Source organism: Oncorhynchus masou, chromosome 16 (genome assembly GCF_036934945.1).
Source record: "Oncorhynchus masou masou isolate Uvic2021 chromosome 16, UVic_Omas_1.1, whole genome shotgun sequence".
NCBI lineage: Eukaryota > Metazoa > Chordata > Actinopteri > Salmoniformes > Salmonidae > Oncorhynchus > Oncorhynchus masou.
In genome coordinates, this window is record NC_088227.1 from 33,655,732 (window position 1) to 33,677,355 (window position 21,624).

The 21,624-nt window shown below is 43.2% G+C and overlaps 1 protein-coding gene across 1 annotated transcript in view; it reads right to left on the reverse strand.

Annotated features, from left to right (window-relative positions):
- Positions 1 to 2,574: 2,574 nt before the first annotated feature.
- Positions 2,575 to 21,624, reverse strand: part of LOC135557857 (disks large-associated protein 2-like) — a 63,617-nt gene continuing 44,567 nt past the window's right edge. Inside the window, exons 5-10 of the mRNA XM_064991542.1 lie at positions 7,337 to 7,710; positions 5,914 to 5,999; positions 5,197 to 5,615; positions 4,784 to 4,875; positions 3,030 to 3,194; positions 2,575 to 2,790 (exon numbers count right to left, since the gene is read on the reverse strand). Of these exons, the coding sequence (XP_064847614.1) occupies positions 2,575 to 2,790; positions 3,030 to 3,194; positions 4,784 to 4,875; positions 5,197 to 5,615; positions 5,914 to 5,999; positions 7,337 to 7,710 (1,352 nt within the window). The remainder of the gene's footprint in view (positions 2,791 to 3,029; positions 3,195 to 4,783; positions 4,876 to 5,196; positions 5,616 to 5,913; positions 6,000 to 7,336; positions 7,711 to 21,624) is intronic.

The window sequence follows — 21,624 nt, forward strand, 5'->3', positions numbered from 1 at the left end:
CCTCATTAATATGTATTTTCTCAGCCTCTTCAATAAACAACTTCTAAGCAAAAATTAACACTGCAAATAGACTATTTGCAAAGATGGTGTTTTCGCAAGTCAATAGCAACCATCTTTAATTCCAGATGCTATGAGCACCATTTAGTAAATATGTTAAAAAGTAGCTGTGTGTGTAGGACTGGGTAAATGACAACCGTTTCAGAGTAAAAAACAGCACCATTTACTAGTAACTAGATAGTGTTAAAGTGTCATTTGCACCTGTCACCTGTCACTACATCTGTAGTGTGGAGGAAAGTACTTGATTGTTGTGTGCCAGATGGGATGATATGGCTGTAATGTGGTCCCTAATAGGTAGGACTGTTAGGCCACTGTTCTCTACACCCAATAGATACTCACTTTTTCACACCATCTACTATGAGAATATCGAGTTCAATCTAATATATATGTGGGTGTGATAGATTACATGGTTTACCATTACAAGCAATCGTACTTGACACCAAAGGCTTGAATGCCAGAATGTCATTATGGGGCTAAACACACAACTCAAAGTGGACTATAGAATAATGTAATAGTCCTATTCAGTAGAAAATATTCCACATCTGTCCTTGCAAATAAACTGCAACAATAGCAAGTGAGCATCATGAACTACATTTCCCTTGGAAATACAAACATGAATAGTACATATAAGGTGCAAAAATGCATTGTGTCATATAGTACTTTTTTTTTCTTCCAGAAATTAGAAACATTTGTTTCCTTTAAATGATTTACACTAGTGTTGCAATGGAAACATGTATCAGAGGAATAAATGTACTGTACCACCCATATCATAAGCATGTTTCAGCCTTACATCAATGCCATTATCAGAAGTGAAAATGCATCAATGCAGCCCTAATGTAATACTGCATGTATTTTTCACATCCCATTTCTCAGCAACATTAGTCAGTGGCTGAAGCAGCTAGCCTGTTAACATTAGTCAGTGGCTGAGGCAGCTAGCCTGGTAACATTAGTCAGTGGCTGAAGCAGCTAGCCTGGTAACATTAGTCAGTGGCTGAAGCAGCTAGCCTGGTAACATTAGTCAGTGGCTGAAGCAGCTAGCCTGGTAACATTAGTCAGTGGCTGAGGCAGCTAGCCTGGTAACATTAGTCAGTGGCTGAAGCAGCTAGCCTGGTAACATTAGTCAGTGGCTGAAGCAGCTAGCCTGGTAACATTAGTCAGTGGTTGAGGCAGCTAGCCTGGTAACATTAGTCAGTGGCTGAAGCAGCTAGCCTGGTAACATTAGTCAGTGGCTGAGGCAGCTAGCCTGGTAACATTAGTCAGTGGTTGAGGCATCTAGCCGGGTAACATTAGTCAGTGGTTGAGGCAGCTAGCCTGGTAACATTAGTCAGTGGTTGAGGCATCTAGCCTGGTAACATTAGTCAGTGGTTGAGGCAGCTAGCCTGGTAACATTAGTCAGTGGCTGAAGCAGCTAGCCTGGTAACATTAGTCAGTGGCTGAGGCAGCTAGCCTGGTAACATTAGTCAGTGGCTGAGGCAGCTAGCCTGGTAACATTAGTCAGTGGCTGAAGCAGCTAGCCTGGTATAAAGTGGTGTGATGTTAGTCAGTGGCTGCAGCTAGTCTGGTAGTGGGGTGAGGTTAGTCAGGGGCTGCAGTAGCTAGCCTGGTAAAAAGTGGTGTGATGTTAGTCAGTGGCTGCAGCTAGTCTGGTAGTGGGGTGACATTAGTCAGGGGCTGCAGTAGCTAGCCTGGTAAAAAGTTGTGTGAGTACGTCCCTAGAATAACAAAATAATTACTGTACCCACCCAGCATGCTGTGCGAGTGCAACCATTTCAGTTATGATGACTTCTCTGTCTTTACCATAGAAATAGAATAGACTTAGAATAGAATTCTATGTCTATGGTGTTTACCTGCAAGACTGAGGTATTTCAATAGCAGGTGTTGATCAATCACATGATATACCCCCCCACTTATGCTGTCAACCCACCAACATGGGGAGAGATTTTCAGACATCTGCCTTGACAGTGAGTCATCACCACCTCTGTGCTACCACTGGAATGCAGTAGTCTCCACGCAGGGTGTTTTAGCCCAAGACCACTGTTGCTGGTGAGATTCTCCATAAAAAAGTTGCACTTTGTGATTCCCTTTGAACACTGTGGAAAAATACTGACATCCCCCTTAACTTTACCCAGAGGCTTATAATAATACATGATGGCAATGCAAAAGCTCTTAGGGGGAAGTACATTTCCAACAACAACATTTGTTACAGTATAGAAAATAATTTATTTGCTTGTATTTACCCAAATATAATTGTGATGGTGGATCAGTTCGGTTAAAGGGGAGGGTGTACTAGCAGCTCATTGTGGAGTGGGGAATATTCCCTCCATCGTAAAGGGGAGAGGACACCAGAAGAATGGCAACAGGTGGAGAAAAAACAGTGTGGAGTGAGAGACATTTGCACAGACAAGAAGGAGAGAGGAAGGGGTCCGGGTTACACCCACTGGCTGGGGCTGAGGTATGGGGGCGGATATGGGCAAAACAGGGGTAGGGGTGGGCTAGGGGGGGGTAAATCCTCGAACCTCAAAGACGTGTCTGGGCCTCGGGGATGTAGATCTCGATGCTGTCTGCCCGCTCCGTGGCTGAGTTCTGTCTGAAGGAAGCCGCCCGCTTGGCAGCCAGAAGACGGCGCCGGGCCTCCTGACGCTGGCGGTCCTGCAGGTCCAGAGAGCGCTCCCGCACCACGCCGCCACGCCCCTTCGGAGGTCTCTTTGGCAGCGGGGGAGGCCACTTCCTCTCCTTCACATGAGAGAGAGATCATGAGAGAGAGAGAGAAGAGACAAAGAGAGAGAAATAAAGAGAAGAGACAAAGCGAGAGAGAGAGAGGTGACAAAGAGATTTGAGCCATGTGATTTTCTCAGAGTAGGGTTAGGATAAAACAAATAAACAATATATGCGTTGACCAGTACCATTAGACAACACACCAACACAGACTACTTTGCTAGCTGTGAAAAACTGTAACAACTCTGTTGATATACCTGTAATGGCGTCTTCTTCTCTGGGCTCTCCACGAGCCTCCACTCATTGCTCTTGATCTGCTGCAGTTCATTAAATTTGGCAGTTACGTCGTCAATTGAGAGCTGCAGCAAGTCCCAGAATCCGGCCAGGTCCTGAGAGGTGGGGCGGGGCATGGCGCTGGGGTCCTGGGGGGTGGAGGGTGGCGGGGAGGAGGTGAGTGGGAGGGAACACATTAGATATGGTCTCAGTGACCATGAGAATGTGTTTGTTTGATTTCATGAAACATATACACAATATAGTTGTTATCTGGTATAGTCATAACTGTTACAGACTATCGTGGCAACTTTGAAATGCTTCTGTTACATAAACAGCTGTTGAATCATCCAACACCTGCAAATCTTACTGTACACAGTCCAACCACTAGGTGTCCTGCAAATCTTACTGTACACGGTCCAACCACTAGGTGTCATGCAAATCTTACTGTACACGGTCCAACCACTAGGTGTCCTGCAAATCTTACTGTACACGGTCCAACCACTAGGTGACCCGCAAACCTTAATTGAACATTGTTCAACCACTAGGTGTCCTGCAAACCTTAATTGAACATTGTTCAACCAGTAGGTGTCCTGCAAGTTATAACTTCTCAAGCCCTGTACTGTTGGTTAGTCATCACTTCTCAAGCCCTGTACTGTTGGTAAGTCATCACTTCTCAAGCCCTGTACTGTTGGTTAGTCATCACTTCTCAAGCCCTGTACTGTTGGTTAGTCATCACTTCTCAAGCCCTGTACTGTTGGTAAGTCATCACTTCTCAAGCCCTGTACTGTTGGTAAGTCATCACTTATCAAGCCCTGAACTGTTGGTTAGTCATCACTTCTCAAGCCCTGTACTGTTGGTAAGTCATCACTTCTCAAGCCCTGTACTGTTGGTTAGTCATCACTTCTCAAGCCCTGTACTGTTGGTAAGTCATCACTTCTCAAGCCCTGTACTGTTGGTAAGTCATCACTTCTCAAGCCCTGCACTGTTGGTTAGTCATCACTTCTCAAGCCCTGTACTGTTGGTAAGTCATCACTTCTCAAGCCCTGTACTGTTGGTTAGTCATAACTTCCTATCCCCTGTACTGTTGGTAAGTCATCACTTCTCAAGCCCTGTACTGTTGGTTAGTCATCACTTCTCAAGCCCTGTACTGTTGGTAAGTCATCACATCTCAAGCCCTGTACTGTTGGTTAGTCATCACTTCTCAAGCCCTGTACTGTTGGTAAGTCATCACTTCTCAAGCCCTGTACTGTTGGTAAGTCATCACTTCTCAAGCCCTGTACTGTTGCTAAGTCATCACTTCTCAAGCCCTGTACTGTTGGTTAGGCATCACTTCTCAAGCCCTGTACTGTTGGTAAGTCATCACTTCTCAAGCCCTGTACTGTTGGTAAGTCATCACTTCTCAAGCCCTGTACTGTTGGTTAGTCATCACTTCTCAAGCCCTGTACTGTTGGTTAGTCATCACTTCTCAAGCCCTGTACTGTTGGTAAGTCATCACTTCTCAAGCCCTGTACTGTTGGTTAGTCATCACTTCTCAAGCCCTGTACTGTTGGTAAGTCATCACTTCTCAAGCCCTGTACTGTTGGTTAGTCATCACTTCTCAAGCCCTGTACTGTTGGTAAGTCATCACTTCTCAAGCCCTGTACTGTTGGTAAGTCATCAACAGTGAGAATGTAAGACATAAGGGGTATTTTGAAGACACACACTTGTCATGTTCCATTATGGTATTATAGATCCTCACCAGGTTCTGTTGACACAGCCAGTAGAACTGCTGGAATTTTTGAGACATGAGGAGTTGTGCACTGCCCACCGCACTCCGGATTTTCCCTAGGACTGGAGGACACACACACACACACACAGAGGGAGAGGGAGAGATCACGCACAGTGTTATCCTCATTGACAGCTCACAGAGTGTTATCTCACTCAAATCTGTCCACTGCCTCAACCGTCAAAAAATAGACCGGTATTCATTAGCAGTGGTAATAACAATGCTTGTCGGTTGTATATTACATTTCCATCTACAAACAGGACTTTCATTCTAAAATGGTGATCAGTGAATGTATTTAAAATCTAATGCGTTAGAATGTGAACAGCCCCTGCCTTAGGAGCTATAGTGCCAGCATATGCATCTAAGGTGCAGCGTCAGACACTCACTCTCCTCCAACAGGTCATGCTCCTCCGCCTCTCTCTCCATGTCTTTACACCATCCCTCCATCCTCTTAGTTTCATTATGGAGGAGCTGCATGAACCAGCTACCGTCCCTGCGGAGGGGGGACACTCGGCCCGTCTCAGCCCCCTCCAGAGAGGGCTCTGTCAGCCACGACTCGGGCTGCGGACTGGGAGGACCGCTGGAGGAACGCTGGTAGTCCTCCCGGTAGCTGAAGAGGCCCTGGGTGCGGACGGTGCGGACGGCCCCGTACTGGGTGGGTGTACTGGGCTCCGAGTGGCCCCCGCGGAAGCCCAAGCCCCCTCCAAACTGCAGTCCCTTGTCCTCCATGGTGGGGAAGCCTTCTAGTTCCATGTCAGCTTGTACGGCTGTCGTCACACTGTTGGAGCGCTTGAACCTGCCATGCCTGAGGGAGCACAGACACATGCAGACACACACACACTCGTATATGTATACAGACAATAATAAAGAGACTAGATGAACAATATATGGATCCAAAGAGAGAGAAAACATCAATATAACCCATTCACAGATACAGTATGTACAAAAAAAGCATATTGCATAATAACTTTCACAAAATCAATAAATATTTAGTTAGTGCAATGAGGATCCAGAGGGACATTATTGACTGCTGCTGTAAAGGGTCAGAGGCCAAATTATGCAACGATTGTATTTCCAGTTTCCACCTTCTGTGTGCCACATACCGTTTGTTATCCTCGACCTGGGTGCCAACAGAATGGTACTGAGGAAGACCTTTACCCTCCGACTCCGAGTCCGTCGCCGTCTCCACCTGGTAAACAACAACGTGAACATAAACAATAACACTGGTCACATGTCATAATGAACTTCTTGACAACAGTATCATGGGGGAACTATTTTACCAATGGACTTTACTAGAAAATCAATGAGGCTGCTTAGTGGCATAAATCATAAAGAGGGTAGTAATCTGTAGTGATCTATACTAGAAACTGTATACAGGGAGAGGGATAGAGACAGAGGGGAGCGAGAGACATAGAGAAAGGACACAGAGAGATAGAGAGGGAGAGAAGGAGAGAGGGGAGAATAGAGTGGAAAAAAGAGTCAGAGAGTCAGAAACAGAGAGAGCGAGTCAGAAACTGAGAGAGAGAGAGAGAGAGAGAGAGAGAGAGAGAGTCAGAAACAGAGAGAGAGAGTCAGAAACAGAGAGAGAGTCAGAAACAGAGAGAGAGAGAGAGAGGGTGAGAGAGAGGGAGAGAGAGAGAGAGAGGGAGAGAGAGTCAGAAACAGAGAGAGAGAGAGAGAGGGGGTGAGAGAGAGAGTCAGAAACAGAGAGAGAGAGAGAGAGAGAGAGAGAGAGAGAGGGAGGGAGAGTCAGAGAGAGAGTCAAAGAGAGAAGGAGAGTGGGAGAGCAAGTGAGAAAGCGAGAGAGAGCGAGCGAGGATCTGCATCAAGTGATGCCAGAGTGTTTGTCCTGAGAGCCTTTGATCCTGATCAGATGACTGTGTCTCCCTGAGAGGGATGGCTTTTATAGGCCTGTCCCTCTCTTTCTATGGCTCAGTTTACGAGCTCACACACTCATCTATATTGTCATGTCAACAGCATAGACCCAGTACTTCAAAATAATGACATCAAAAAAGTTGAGTGTGGAATAAAATGTCAACGAGTACTTCAGAGTAAATAACGAATTGTACGAGACATGGTAACAGATACGATAAATATGGTGCTGGCACTGAAGGTTATGATGGGGATGTTGATGATATTGGTGATGATGATGATGGCGATGATGCATTGTTTTTTATCTATCCCTTGAGAGACTGCATTGCAAAAGAAACAGAATGTTGGCTTGAGTGCAATTAAGGGTCTAAATGACTACAGTAATGCTATATGACGCGCTTAATGACATTTAAGAGGAGATGAAAACGTCACAGCAGCAGGCTTCCAGAAATGGCATTTGTTGCCAATGTAAAATAGATAATATGATCAAGTTGAATTCCACTGATAAATAGAAATCTACAACAGTTTCCTCTGATGTTATTCTACTCTATTCGTCATAGAGTAGTTCTGTGTGTGGTTGTGTGTGGTTGTGTGTGTGTGTGTGTGTGTGTCTGTGTGTCAGTGTGTCAGTGTAAGTGTGTGAGCTGGTTTTACCTGTATCCCTATGGAGGAACGTGGCGTTTTGAGGTATTCCTCAGCCTTGGACACCAACACCGCCTTGTCACACGTCTGCACTGAGCTGTGGCTGCCCGAGGAGGCATGCCGCTTGCTCCCTGCCGTCTCCATGGCCAGCGTCACCACATTGGCGCTGTCCAGGCTGTCGGTGGAGTTGTAGAGGGTTCGACCCGAGCCGCCCAGACAGTCCGGCGCCCACAGTACACTCCCCCGCGGGTCCCTCCCCTCGTGGTAGGCGTCCTGAGTGGAGTCTGTGCTGCTCTGGGCCGTCACCGAGATGAGGGGCTTGGAGGTGGAGCGAGGTGGTGCCGGCGGGGGAGTCTTCGACATATAGCTAGGCATGTGCGTCACCACTGGAGAGCAAGTAGGGAGAGAGATAGATGAAGAGGAGTTACTCTAAAACAGGTTTGAAAGGGAGAGAGTGGAGGATGATCATTTAATAAAGGAAGATGGGGTTAGAGTGAGTGATGAAACCGAAGGGCGGAGTGATGAGGGGACAGTGGTGGAAAAAGTAGGAAAAAGTCCAAGTAAAGATTCCTTGAATAAAAAGAAAGATACCTTGATAAAAAATGACTCAAGTAAAAGTGAAAGTCACCCAGTAAAATCCTACTTGAGTAAAAGTCTAAAAGTATTTGGTTTTAAATATATATATATATATATATATATATATATATATATATATATATAGTATATACTGTATAGAAGTGTCAAAAGTAAATGAAATTGCTAAAATGTACTGAAGTATCAAAAGAAAATGTAAAAATATAAACCATTTCAAATTCCTTATATTATGCAAACCAGACAGCACATTTTTGTTTATTGATGGATAGCCAGGGGCACACTCCAACACTCAGACATCATTTACAAACCAAGCATTTCTGTTTATTGAGTCCTTCAGATCAGAGGCAGTAGGGATGACCAGGGATGTTCTCTTGATAAGTGTGTGAATTGGACCATTTTCCTGTCAAAATGTAACGAGTACTTTTGGTTGTCAGGGGAAATGTATGGAGTAAAAAGTATATTATCTTCTTTAGGAATGTAGTGAAGTAAAAGTAAAAGTTCTAAAAAGTATAATAGTAAAGTAAAGCACAGATACCCCAAAAATGACTGAAGTAGTATTTTAAAGTATTTTTACTTAAGTACTTTAAACCACTGTGAGAGGATTATGTAAAATGCATCATAAGGAGACTTTAGGACACACCTTTTGTTTTTACTGCCACAGAGACGAACACTCAACACGGACACTTCTTCCTGGTTAAATTAATAACCCCAGTGTTTACAGACTATAGCTCTTTCTGGGCAGTGAAGCATAATGAGAGGAACCCTTCTTCCTGGTTAATAAGCCCAGTTTTAACAGGCTACGGCTCCTTCTGGGCAGTGAAGGATAATGAGAGGAACCCTTCTTCCTGGTTAATAAGCCCAGTTTTAACAGGCTACGGCTCCTTCTGGGCAGTGAAGGATAATGAGAGGAACCCTTCTTCCTGGTTAATAAGCCCAGTTTTAACAGGCTACGGCTCCTTCTGGGCAGTGAAGGATAATGAGAGGAACCCTTCTTCCTGGTTAATAAGCCCAGTTTTAACAGGCTAAGGCTCCTTCTGGGCAGTGAAGGATAATGAGAGGAACCCTTCTTCCTGGTTAATAAGCCCAGTTTTAACAGGCTACGGCTCCTTCTGGGCAGTGAAGGATAATGAGAGGAACCCTTCTTCCTGGTTAATAAGCCCAGTTTTAACAGGCTAAGGCTCCTTATGGGCAGTGAAGGATAATGAGAGGAACCCTTCTTCCTGGTTAATAAGTCCAGTTTTAACAGGCTAAGGCTCCTTCTGGGCAGTGAAGGATAATGAGAGGAACCCTTCTTCCTGGTTAATAAGCCCAGTTTTAACAGGCTACGGCTCCTTCTGGGCAGTGAAGGATAATGAGAGGAACCCTTCTTCCTGGTTAATAAGCCCAGTTTTAACAGGCTAAGGCTCCTTCTGGGCAGTGAAGGATAATGAGAGGAACCCTTCTTCCTGGTTAATAAGTCCAGTTTTAACAGGCTAAGGCTCCTTCTGGGCAGTGAAGGATAATGAGAGGAACCCTTCTTCCTGGTTAATAAGCCCAGTTTTAACAGGCTAAGGCTCCTTCTGGGCAGTGAAGGATAATGAGAGGAACCCTTCTTCCTGGTTAATAAGTCCAGTTTTAACAGGCTAAGGCTCCTTCTGGGCAGTGAAGGATAATGAGAGGAACCCTTCTTCCTGGTTAATAAGTCCAGTTTTAACAGGCTAAGGCTCCTTCTGGGCAGTGAAGGATAATGAGAGGAACCCTTCTTCCTGGTTAATAAGCCCAGTTTTAACAGGCTACGGCTCTTTCTGGGCAGTGAAGGATAATGAGAGGAACCATTCTTCCTGGTTAATAAGCCCAGTTTTAACAGGCTACGGCTCATTCTGGGCAGTGAAGGATAATGAGAGGAACCCTTCTTCCTGGTTAATAAGCCCAGTTTTAACAGGCTACGGCTCTTTCTGGGCAGTGAAGGATAATGAGAGGAACCCTTCTTCCTGGTTAATAAGCCCAGTTTTAACAGGCTACGGCTCCTTCTGGGCAGTGAAGGATAATGAGAGGAACCCTTCTTCCTGGTTAATAAGCCCAGTTTTAACAGGCTACGGCTCCTTCTGGGCAGTGAAGGATAATGAGAGGAACCCTTCTTCCTGGTTAATAAGCCCAGTTTTAACAGGCTAAGGCTCCTTCTGGGCAGTGAAGCATAATGAGAGGAACCCTTCTTCCTGGTTAATAAGCCCAGTTTTAACAGGCTACGGCTCCTTCTGGGCAGTGAAGGATAATGAGAGGAACCCTTCTTCCTGGTTAATAAGCCCAGTTTTAACAGGCTACGGCTCCTTCTGGGCAGTGAAGGATAATGAGAGGAACCCTTCTTCCTGGTTAATAAGCCCAGTTTTAACAGGCTACGGCTCATTCTGGGCAGTGAAGGATAATGAGAGGAACCCTTCTTCCTGGTTAATAAGCCCAGTTTTTACAGGCTACGGCTCCTTCTGGGCAGTGAAGGATAATGAGAGGAACCCTTCTTCCTGGTTAATAAGCCCAGTTTTAACAGGCTACGGCTCCTTCTGGGCAGTGAAGGATAATGAGAGGAACCCTCTCCAGTTTAACTGTTATTGCGGTAAATGAGAATGTGTTCTCAGTCAACTTACCTGGTAAAGTAATGGTTAAATAAAACAATAAACAGCAGAACAGAGCTAGTAGCAAGGAGGTACAGTATGCCTACATCACAGGCTGGGCTCAGACAGGTACCATTGCATCAATTATATTATCTGCAGCTGCTTGATATTTACTTTTAATTCTGCTAGCCTCCTGTTATTGTGTCAAAAATATAGTTATGTCAAACAGGCCATGTGAGACAAAGGTGAGCAGATGTTACTACCAGATTCCTTGTGAATTATCATCAGGTCAGTATAGTCCTGCAGGCAGTGAGGACATGCATTATCATCTTACTTTGTTGACACCCTGTCACACACTCAAAGAAGAAGTGATTCATCATACATTTACTGACACTGTACATTATCTAGTATCAAAGACACCAAACACCAGTTGCTTGTTTTGTGGAATTCTGCCACCCAGAATACAGTACAATGAATTATGACAGTTAACACAGCTTTATGTGATGAAAGGAACAGCTCATGGGATTATTTGTACGGGAGTCCCAGATACGGTGTTCATTATTGAGCTCACCGTTTGCAGAGAGGGTGCAGCATGCTGATGGCCCTGAGGATGGTGACATTGTCATACAACATTTCTAAACCGCTATTTTACGAAACTGTTGGATGAGTCACTGAAGGAGAAAGGCTGTGATTCATTGCAGTGACAAAAATAGACTTCATCACCACTAAGTCGTGTAACTCGGGAACTCAATAGTCACACACATGTATTCAGGCATTCATTTATTAATGTGTTCATGCATCAACTGAACCATTCATTAATTAATTAATATTTAATATTGCTTATTGTTGAATAATCTCCCTAATCCTTTCAAGGTCACACACGGCTGCACACATTGCCGGTGACTGGCTGACACATCTTTAACATAATTACACTACTGGTAAATAAAATCAGGGACAATATCAACTAAATCCATTCACAATGTTAACGAGCAGATTGTGTGATAGATCTAATTAGTCATTAGATGTGATAAGACTCCACATGAAACAAATAGAACTCTGCATTTACTCTCACATTAGATGGATTCCTTCCCACTTGAAAAGGTTGTCGTTTTTCCGCAAGACTTTGTGGGTGGATAGGAAATTGAGTAGGACGGGTGACACAGTCGTACATGATTCATTTTTTAAACTCTATCCCTGAGCTTTAATGGTGTGCCGCTTCAAAGTCAGACAGGTAGTGTGAATCTGACATCTTAAGCAGCCCCCCATTCAGAGTGGATTTGAATACTCTGTAGAAAACGTACAACACATGTACCCAACAAGAGATGCCATATTGCATCCTTGCCTCCCTACAGAAAGCAAACAGTGAGACAGACAAAAACCCTGTGTGCCTGCCGACGTTGCACTGCAACTTGACAAGAAGGAGCCGTGTGAGTCTCTCTGTATTCAGGAGGTGTGTTGTAGCCAACAGCCGATGGGAAAGGCAGGAGAGGTTGGGCTGTAAAACTCCCTGAAAGAAGATGATATGTCTATCTGTCATTGGCCTCTCTCTGCATTGGGTAATTCCCATGTTAAACTCCTACCCTGCAAGTCACCAGAGAACCATGTTTAACTCCTACCCTCCAAGTCACCAGAGAACCATGTTTAACTCCTACCCTCCAAGTCACCAGAACCATGTTTAACTCCTACCCTCCAAGTAACCAGAACCATGTTTAACTCCTACCCTCCAAGTAACCAGAACCATGTTTAACTCCTACCCTCCAAGTCGCCAGAGAACCATGTTTAACTCCTACCCTCCAAGTCACCAGAACCATGTTTAACTCATACCCTCCAAGTAACCAGAACCAAGTTTAACTCCTACCCTCCAAGTAACCAGAACCATGTTTAACTCCTACCCTCCAAGTAACCAGAACCATGTTTAACTCCTACCCTCCAAGTCACCAGAGAACCATGTTTAACTCATACCCTCCAATTCACCAGAACCATGTATAACTCCTACCCTCCAAGTCACCAGAGAACCATGTTTAACTCCTACCCTCCAAGTCACCAGAGAACCATGTTTAACTCCTACCCTCCAAGTAACCAGAACCATGTTTAACTCCTACCCTCCAAGTCACCAGAGAAGCATGTTTAACTCCTACCCTCCAAGTCACCAGAACCATGTTTAACTCCTACCCTCCAAGTCACCAGAGAACCATGTTTAACTCCTACCCTCCAAGTCACCAGAGAACCATGTTTAACTCCTACCCTCCAAGTAACCAGAACCATGTTTAACTCCTACCCTCCAAGTCACCAGAACCATGTTTAACTCCTACCCTCCAAGTCACCAGAACCATGTTTTTATCTCCTACCCTCCAAGTCACCAGAACCATGTTTTTATCTCCTACCCTCCAAGTCACCAGAACCATGTTTAACTCCTACCCTCAAAGTCACCAGAGAATAATGTTTAATCCTACCCTCAGTCACCAATAAACCATCTTTGACTCCTACCCTAAAAGTCACCAGAAAACAATGTTTAACTCCTACCCTCCAAGTCACCAGAGAACCATGTTTAACTTCTACACTTCAAGTCACCAGAGAACCATGTTTAACTCCTACCCTCCAAGTAACCAGAACCATGTTTAACTCCTACCCTCCAAGTAACCAGAACCATGTTTAACTCCTACCCTTCAAGTAACCAGAACCATGTTTAACTCCTACCCTCCAAGTAACCAGAACCATGTTTAACTCCTACTCTCAGTCACCAGAGAACCATGTTTAACTCCTACCCTCCAAGTAACCAGAACCATGTTTAACTCCTACCCTCCAAGTCACCAGAGAACCATGTTTAACTCCTACCCTCCAAGTCACCAGAACCATGTTTAACTCTTACCCCCCAAGTAACCAGAACCATGTTATTATCTTATACCCTCCAAGTCACCAGAACCATGTTTAACTCCTACCCTCCAAGTCACCAGAGAACCATGTTTTTATCTCCTACCCTCCAAGTAACCAGAACCATGTTATTATCTCCTACCCTCCAAGTAACCAGAACCATGTTTTTATCTCCTACCCTCCAAGTAACCAGAACCATGTTTTTATCTCCTACCCTCCAAGTCACCAGAACCATGTTTTTATCTCCTACCCTCCAAGTCACCAGAACCATGTTTTTATCTCCTACCCTCCAAGTCAGCAGAACCATGTTTAACTCCTACCCTCGAAGTCACCAGAGAATAATGTTTAATCCTACCCTCAGTCACCAGTGAACCATCTTTGACTCCTACCCTAAAAGTCACCAGAAAACAATGTTTAACTCCTACCCTCCAAGTCACCAGAGAACCATGTTTAACTTCTACACTTCAAGTCACCAGAGAACCATGTTTCACTCCTACCCTCCAAGTCACCAGAGAACCATGTTTAACTCCTACCCTCCAAGTAACCAGAACCATGTTTAACTCCTACCCTCCAAGTAACCAAAACCCTGTTTAACTCCTACCCTCCAAGTAACCAGAACCATGTTAAACTCCTACTCTCCAAGTCACCAGAACCATGTTTAACTCCTACCCTCCAGGTAACCAGAAACATGTTTAACTCCTACCCTCCAAGTAACCAGAACCATGTTTAACTCCTACCCTCCAAGTAACCAGAACCATGTTTAACTCCTACCCTCCAAGTAACCAGAACCATGTTTAACTCCTACCCTCCAGGTAACCAGAACCATGTTTAACGCCTACCCTCCAGGTAACCAGAACCATGTTTAACTCCTACCCTCCAAGTCACCAGAGAACCATGTTAAACTCCTACTCTCCAAGTCACCAGAACCATGTTTAACTCCTACCCTCCAAGTAACCAGAACCATGTTTAACTCCTACCCTCCAAGTAACCAGAACCATGTTTAACTCCTACCCTCCAAGTCACCAGAACCATGTTTAACTCCTACCCTCCAAGTAACCAGAACCATGTTTAACTCCTACCCTCCAAGTCACCAGAACCATGTTTAACTCCTACCCTCCAAGTAACCAGAACCATGTTTAACTCCTACCCTCCAAGTCACCAGAACCATGTTTAACTCCTACTCTCAGTCACCAGAGAACCATGTTTAACTCATACTCTCAGTCACCAGAGAACCATGTTTAACTCCTACTCTCAGTCACCAGAGAACCATGTTTAACTCCTACTCTCAGTCACCACAGAACCATGTTTAACTCCTACTCTCTGTCACCAGAGAACCATGTTTAACTCCTACTCTCTGTCAACAGAGAACCATGTTTAACTCCTACTCTCTGTCACCACAGAACCATGTTTAACTCCTACTCTCTGTCACCAGAGAACCATGTTTAACTCCTACTCTCAGTCACCACAGAACCATGTTTAACTCCTACTCTCTGTCACCAGAGAACCGTGTTTAACTCCTTCCACCAGCTGCTTTACACAACCCACACCGAGAGCCATGATGACCTCACGCATTGGACAGATCCTCATTATCACACCACCACCACCTAACTAATGACTAGCAGGCAGCTCAGGCTTAGTACATATCCTCAGTACCATAGAGATCCTATTAAGTTACCAGAGGGGCTATGTCATAAACCCTTCATGTTACAGAATGGGGTCAAGATGGCAGCCATATTGATCAGGGAGAAATACAAACCAGTCTAATTGGAATGAATGGTAGTAGAAGCATAATCGTGATTTGACATATGCAGAAATTGTAGAATTTTTGTCAAATATTTATACAGATGTATACAGCAAATTGGTATAACACCTTTACAAATACAGTCTATAAAGGTTTTATACCAATTCTCTGTATAAATATATGACAATATGTTAGGTAGACAATAATTCTACAATTTCTGATATCACATGCCTTACTTTCCAAGGATACATACATGTTGACATGTAATGTCTGTTTGCATATATTTTAGAGGCTATTTATACAGGGAATTGGTATACATACTGTTTATAAAGGTTTTATGCCAATTCCCTGTATAAATAGGCACTAAAATATATGCAAATAGACATTACATGTCAACATTTACGTATCCTTGGAAACCTGCGAGTGCCATTATATGATCTCAATATGCTACTACCGTTCTCCCCACTCTCATATTTCGAGTGCATTCTCCAAGGACGTTCTCTTGAGTCCGTTCTTGTGAGGACGAGAACATGAAGAACTCATAAAACATGACATTTGAGAAGCATTCACACTCCCCTACTGTATAAACTCACACATGCTGCACCTCCCCATTCACTGAACCTGCTTCCAGCCGTGACAAAGACAAAACAAAATCTACAGAAAGCAAACATTTCACTTCATAAATATCAGCTCGCTACATGTGAATCACAGTAATCTAGCTAGCCACCTACATAAATTAAACAGACAAAAATGACCTAAAAGTAATGTTATAACTTGGACATACTCTCTTCTCTGTATACAACAATGATGTCGCTCTTGCTGCTGGTGATTCTCTTATCCACTTCTACACAGACGACACCATTCTGTATACATCTGGCCCTTCTTTGGACTCTGTGTTAACAACCCTCCAGGCGAGCTTCAATGCCATACAACTCTCCTTCCGTAGCCTCCAATTGCTCTTGAATACAAGTAAAACTAAATGCATGCTCTTCAACAGATCGCTACCTGCACCTGCCCACCTGTCCAACATCACTACTCTGGACGGCTCTGACTTGGAATATGTGGACAACTACAAATACCTAGGTGTCTGGTTAGACTGTAAACTCTCCTTCCACTCACATCAAACATCTCCAATCCAAAGTTAAATCTAGAATTAGCTTCCTATTTCGCAACAAAGCATCCTTCACTCATGCTGCCAAACATACCATTGTAAAACTGACCATCCTACCAATCCTTGACTTCGGCGATCTCATTTACAAAATAGCCTCCAATACCCTACTCAATAAATTGGATGCAGTCTATCACAGTGCCATCTGTTTTGTCACCAAAGCCCATATACTACCCACCACTGCGACCTGTACGCTCTCGTTGGCTGGCCCTCACTTCATACTCGTCGCCAAACCCACCGGCTCCAGGTCATCTACAAGACCCTGCTAGGTAAAGTCCCCCCTTATCTCAGCTCGCTGGTCACCATAGCAGCACCCACCTGTAGCCCTCGCTCCAGCAGGTATATCTCTCTGGTCACCCCAAAAAAACAATTCTTCCTTTGGCCGCCTTTCCTTCCAGTTCTCTGCTGCCAATGACTGGAACGAACTACAAAAATCTCTGAAACTAAAAACACTTATCTCCCTCACTAGCTTTAAGCACCAGCTGTCAGAGCACCTCACAGATTACTGCACCTGTACATAGCCCATCTATAATTTAGCCCAAATAACTACCTCTTTCCCTACTGTATTTATTTATTTATTTTGCTCCTTTGCACCCCATTATTTATATCTCTACTTTGCATATTCTTCCACTGCAAATCAACCATTCCAGTGTTTTACTTGCTATATTGTATTTACTTCTCCACCATGGCTGTTTTTTTTGCCTTTACCTCCCTTATCTCACCTCACTTGCTCACATTGTATATAAACTTATTTTTCTACTGTTTTATTGACTGTATGTTTGTTTTACTCCATGTGTCGAACTGCTTTGCTTTATCTTGGCCAGGTCACAATTGTAAATGGGAACTTGTTCTCAACTTGCCTACCTGGTTAAATAAAGGTGAAATAATAAATAAATAAAAATGCAAGGTAGATGTCAATTATTTGTGGCTAGCTAGCTAGCTAGCTAACAGCAGTTACTAGCCAGTTCGCCCTATTGACTTACTATGGGCTTGCAATCTACACATACTACAGTGGGTATTGTAGGCTTTTAAACATGCCAGAATTAACAGAAAGTATTTAACGTTTTTAAGATAAAATATTGTAGTCCAGCAACATATGACAAGTGAATGGGCAACATTTCGTACCAAAGTCAGAGCTTATTTTATCTCGCTTCAGCTCAAATAATACCTGCCATTGATTTCAATACATTTTGCATTGGCTTTTATGTGGTTGCTTCATATTTCTGTCCATACTTTTCATTTAAACTTGCATCGATGCATGCTTCGAAATGTGTACAAGCGGAGTACGCAACAGAGAAGTTCCCTCCGTGCTCCGTTTTGAATTATTTGATTTGGACTCATGCTCCGACCCTCCCATGCTCCAGATTGTGTGCTCGGAGCATGATAGTATACATATTGAGAAACACCCTAAGTCTTCTCATCAAACATACTGATCAAAAATATAAATGTAACATGCAACAATTTCAACAATTGTACTGAGTCACAGTTAATATAAGGAAATCTGTCAATTAAAATAAATAAATTAGGCCCTAATCAATGGATTTCACGACTGGGCAGGGGAGCAGCCATGGTTGGGCAGAGGCCCACTCACTTAGGAGCCAGACCTACCCACTGGGGAGCCCGGCCCAGCCAATCAGATTGAGTATTTCCCCACAAAAGGTCTTTATTACAGACAGAAATACTCCTCAATTTCATCAGCTGTCTGGGTGGCTGGTCTCAGATAATCTTGCAGGTGAAGAAGCCGGATGTGGAGGTCCTGGGCTGGCGTGGTTACATGAGGTCTGCGCTTGTGAGGCCGGTTGGACATGCTGCCAAATTCTCTAAAACGACGTTGGAGGTGGCTTATGGTAGAAAAATGTACATTCAATTCTCTGGCAACAGCTCTGGTGGACATTCCTCCAGTCAGCATGCCAAATGCACGCTCTCTCAAAACCTGAGACATTTGTGGCATTGTGTTGTGTGACAAAACTGCACATTTTAGAGTGGCCTTTTATTGTCCCCAGCACAAGGTGCACCTGTGTAATGATCATGCTGTTTAATCAGCTTCTTGATATGCCACACTTGTCATGTTAATGGATTATCTTGGCAAAGGAGAAATGCTCACTAATAGGGATGTAAATAAATGTGTGCACAAAATTGGACAGACTTAAAAAAAAATGGGATCTTTTATTTCAGCTCATGAAACATGGGAACAACACTTCACATGTTGAGCTTATTTTTTTGTTCAGTATCATTTCAGCCAGTGCATGGCTGTGGATTGACTGCATTTTTTGAATGGAATGTTGGCACATTGGTAGTTAATTTGAAAAATGCATGGAATCATCCCTCTAATACTGACTGGCTAGCTAGCAAACAAACATTATTTTACACAACATCTTATCAAAGCTCTTGCAAACCACGTTTGACCAACTCCTTGACCAAAATGGCTGACGTTTATTCCGTCATAAGGTTAATTTCCATCCTAGTATTCTAATTCTGTGCTTAGTATCACACCACCACAAGCTAACTAATGACCGGCAGGCAGCTCAGGATTTCCATCATCAGTTGTGATGGATGGACAAAATGAAATGTAGCTGAGATTAGATAATGATCAGCCCACCAACTGTATTCTACACCGTGCATCTACATGTGCATTTCTTGTTGTTTGGGGTTTAAGGCTGGGTTTCTATATAGCACTTTATGACATCGGCTGATGTTAAAAGGGTTTTATTAATACATTTGATTGATTGATTGATTGATTGATATTAGAGTTGACTATTCACACTGAAAAGGTTTATTTTGTAAAGCATAATTTTAAACCCTAAAGTGTTAAGAAGTGAACACATTAAAACATTTTACTCTATGTAGAGTGGGACAATATAAACACTTTTTTTGGTGTTAGACTTAACACTTCATTAACACTGGCAATTTTGCAATGTATGGATTGGTGAAGGTGATGAGGGCTTTCTTACCTGGAGGTGGATCGGCTCGGTCCACACTGCAGGAAGAAGGGAGACGAAACTGGATCCCTGGAAAGAATAGGCAACACCAGTTAGTAAAGGGGAAATAAGGGCCAGGAGAGACACATCCACATAGGTTATCTGACTATAACAGTACCTACCATGCCTCAGGCCAACACTCGTATCAGGATCACAGTCAAGCGAGAGTCACAGACATATTTCACGTGATATACACATACATTTCTTCCCATTGATCATGATATTTGATCAATCATTAACAAAGAAAAACGTGGACATTACAGTGCTGGGATGGTCCACAGTTTTCAACGTTTGCCGTGTTCCCATCCACAACAAGAACATTCACACAACAGTGTAATCGAGACTGTTTTCAGTTATGACTGGTGGAACCACATATATTAGGCTGTGCTGAAAAGTCTATTCTGCATGATTACCCAGAGAAAAAACATGCAGAAATATATACTAATCTCACAGAACATAGAACTGTGCCCTGATGCACACCACGGGAACAAATAGTCACACATGAGAAAGTAAACAAGAGATGAGACAGGATCATCAACATAACCAGTTAGAGGTAAATACATGAGTAAATGTACAAATAACAAAATACATGCAGAGGTAGATTGTAGGTAATGAGGCGTGAGCACATAAAGATAAAAGAAGAGAGAGACTAAATGGATATAAAAAAAACAACTTATAATGAAGATTAAAAAAATGGGTTGGACTAGTCAGCTGAGAAATATGTTAAAAGAGGAAGGACAAATAAAGGAGAAAGACACATCAATCAAACATTCAATTAACGAGTCTGCCAGACAAACACCACATAAACATGAGATTGAATTGGAACAAGATCTGTCAAGAAGTTGCAATAGTGTTTAGCAGATTTGCAAAGGGCCATGAGGTTCAGACAGCAAAGTGACAGAGCAAATTAGACAAAGCGGGTCTGCTAGGACAGTACCTGTAAGTACAGACAGTTGCAATCAATTAGAGAGATTAAATTCAATCACTGTCTGCAGGTGTGTCTGTAGTAATAACGCACCGATGCAGAGTAAAATGACACTCTAGTAAAGAGTTCGAGAGTAGCTATTTAAGGGCCACCTAATTAAAAGTATTTATACTACAGTATCTTGTATTTGTTCTGTCTAGCATATGCTGACTGATCAGTCTGCCTTTGACTCCTTCTCTGTCCAGAGGAACTCTCAGACCTTTTCCATTGTTTCCTGGTGGTCAAAAACATCAGCCACATCGTTGTGGGCATTTTAACAGCCAGTCACTCTTCTCCATTTACCTCCATCCATCTGAGCCATTGGCGGCCCCCTGCCATAGCCTGGCAGTAAGACTGGAGGGAGGGGATCTTTCTCAGGTCAGGATGGTACTAGTGTAATGGTGTCATGGGATGACTGACAAGCAACATGAGCATGGGGGCAGCAGATTGATCACGAGCAGTTGGGTATGGGTATTCATCATGCTGAATAACTGGGACCAATTCAGATTAGAAAAATGGTGAACAGACCTGCATTTAAATACAGGTCCTTTGTTCCTAATCTTGACAAAAAAAGCAATTAAAATGCAGGAAAGTAATAGTTTCCTCACAAAAAGTGATCAATTAATATTAGAGAAATTCAACGAACTTCCCATGGTATGTTAGACTGTATGTCAAAGGTACTGCATATGATAGGTGCTTTGCCAAAGGGAATGGAGTGGAATAATGAATGGATGGAGTGAAAGATGGATAGATGGTTGGATAGAGGACAAACTCGATAGAGGACAGGTCGAGGATGAAGACAGTCCGTTATGGTCCAGCTGACTCCACTACTGCTGGTTTTCTGAGTTAAAGAGCCGGTGATGTTGATTCTCTTTCAGTTGAAAGTAGAAAAAACAACCATGTTTTCCATAGTCACATACATATATACATACAGTGGTGATGCCCCCATGGATGCAAAGTGGATTAACCTTTCATGTATGGAATAACACAACAAATCTTTACAAATCAATGGGCTGGATAAGTGTTTCAACAATGTAAACCTGTACTTGAGGAAACCTCCCTTTGTTTTACAATATTTGCTTCTGCTTTGCACTACTGTGCTGGTGTGGATAGTCTTCAGATTATCCACTTCTCTCTGTCACTTGTAGATGGATATCTTCAAGTCCTTAGTAGCAGTCAGTAGCAGTGTAAAGTTAATGCAAATTCAAAAACAATGTTTAAGAACATTGTAAGATGCTTGCAAAAGTGATAATTTGTTATGCATCTTCCACAAAGCTTCAAGTTCACATTCATGTTCATACATCAGCTTGTTCACGTTATAGATATCTACCTGTTTGAAGCAGATGTAAGTTCAAAAGAATTACCTTTCTAATTCCACTCTGTGATGAGTATGCACCTA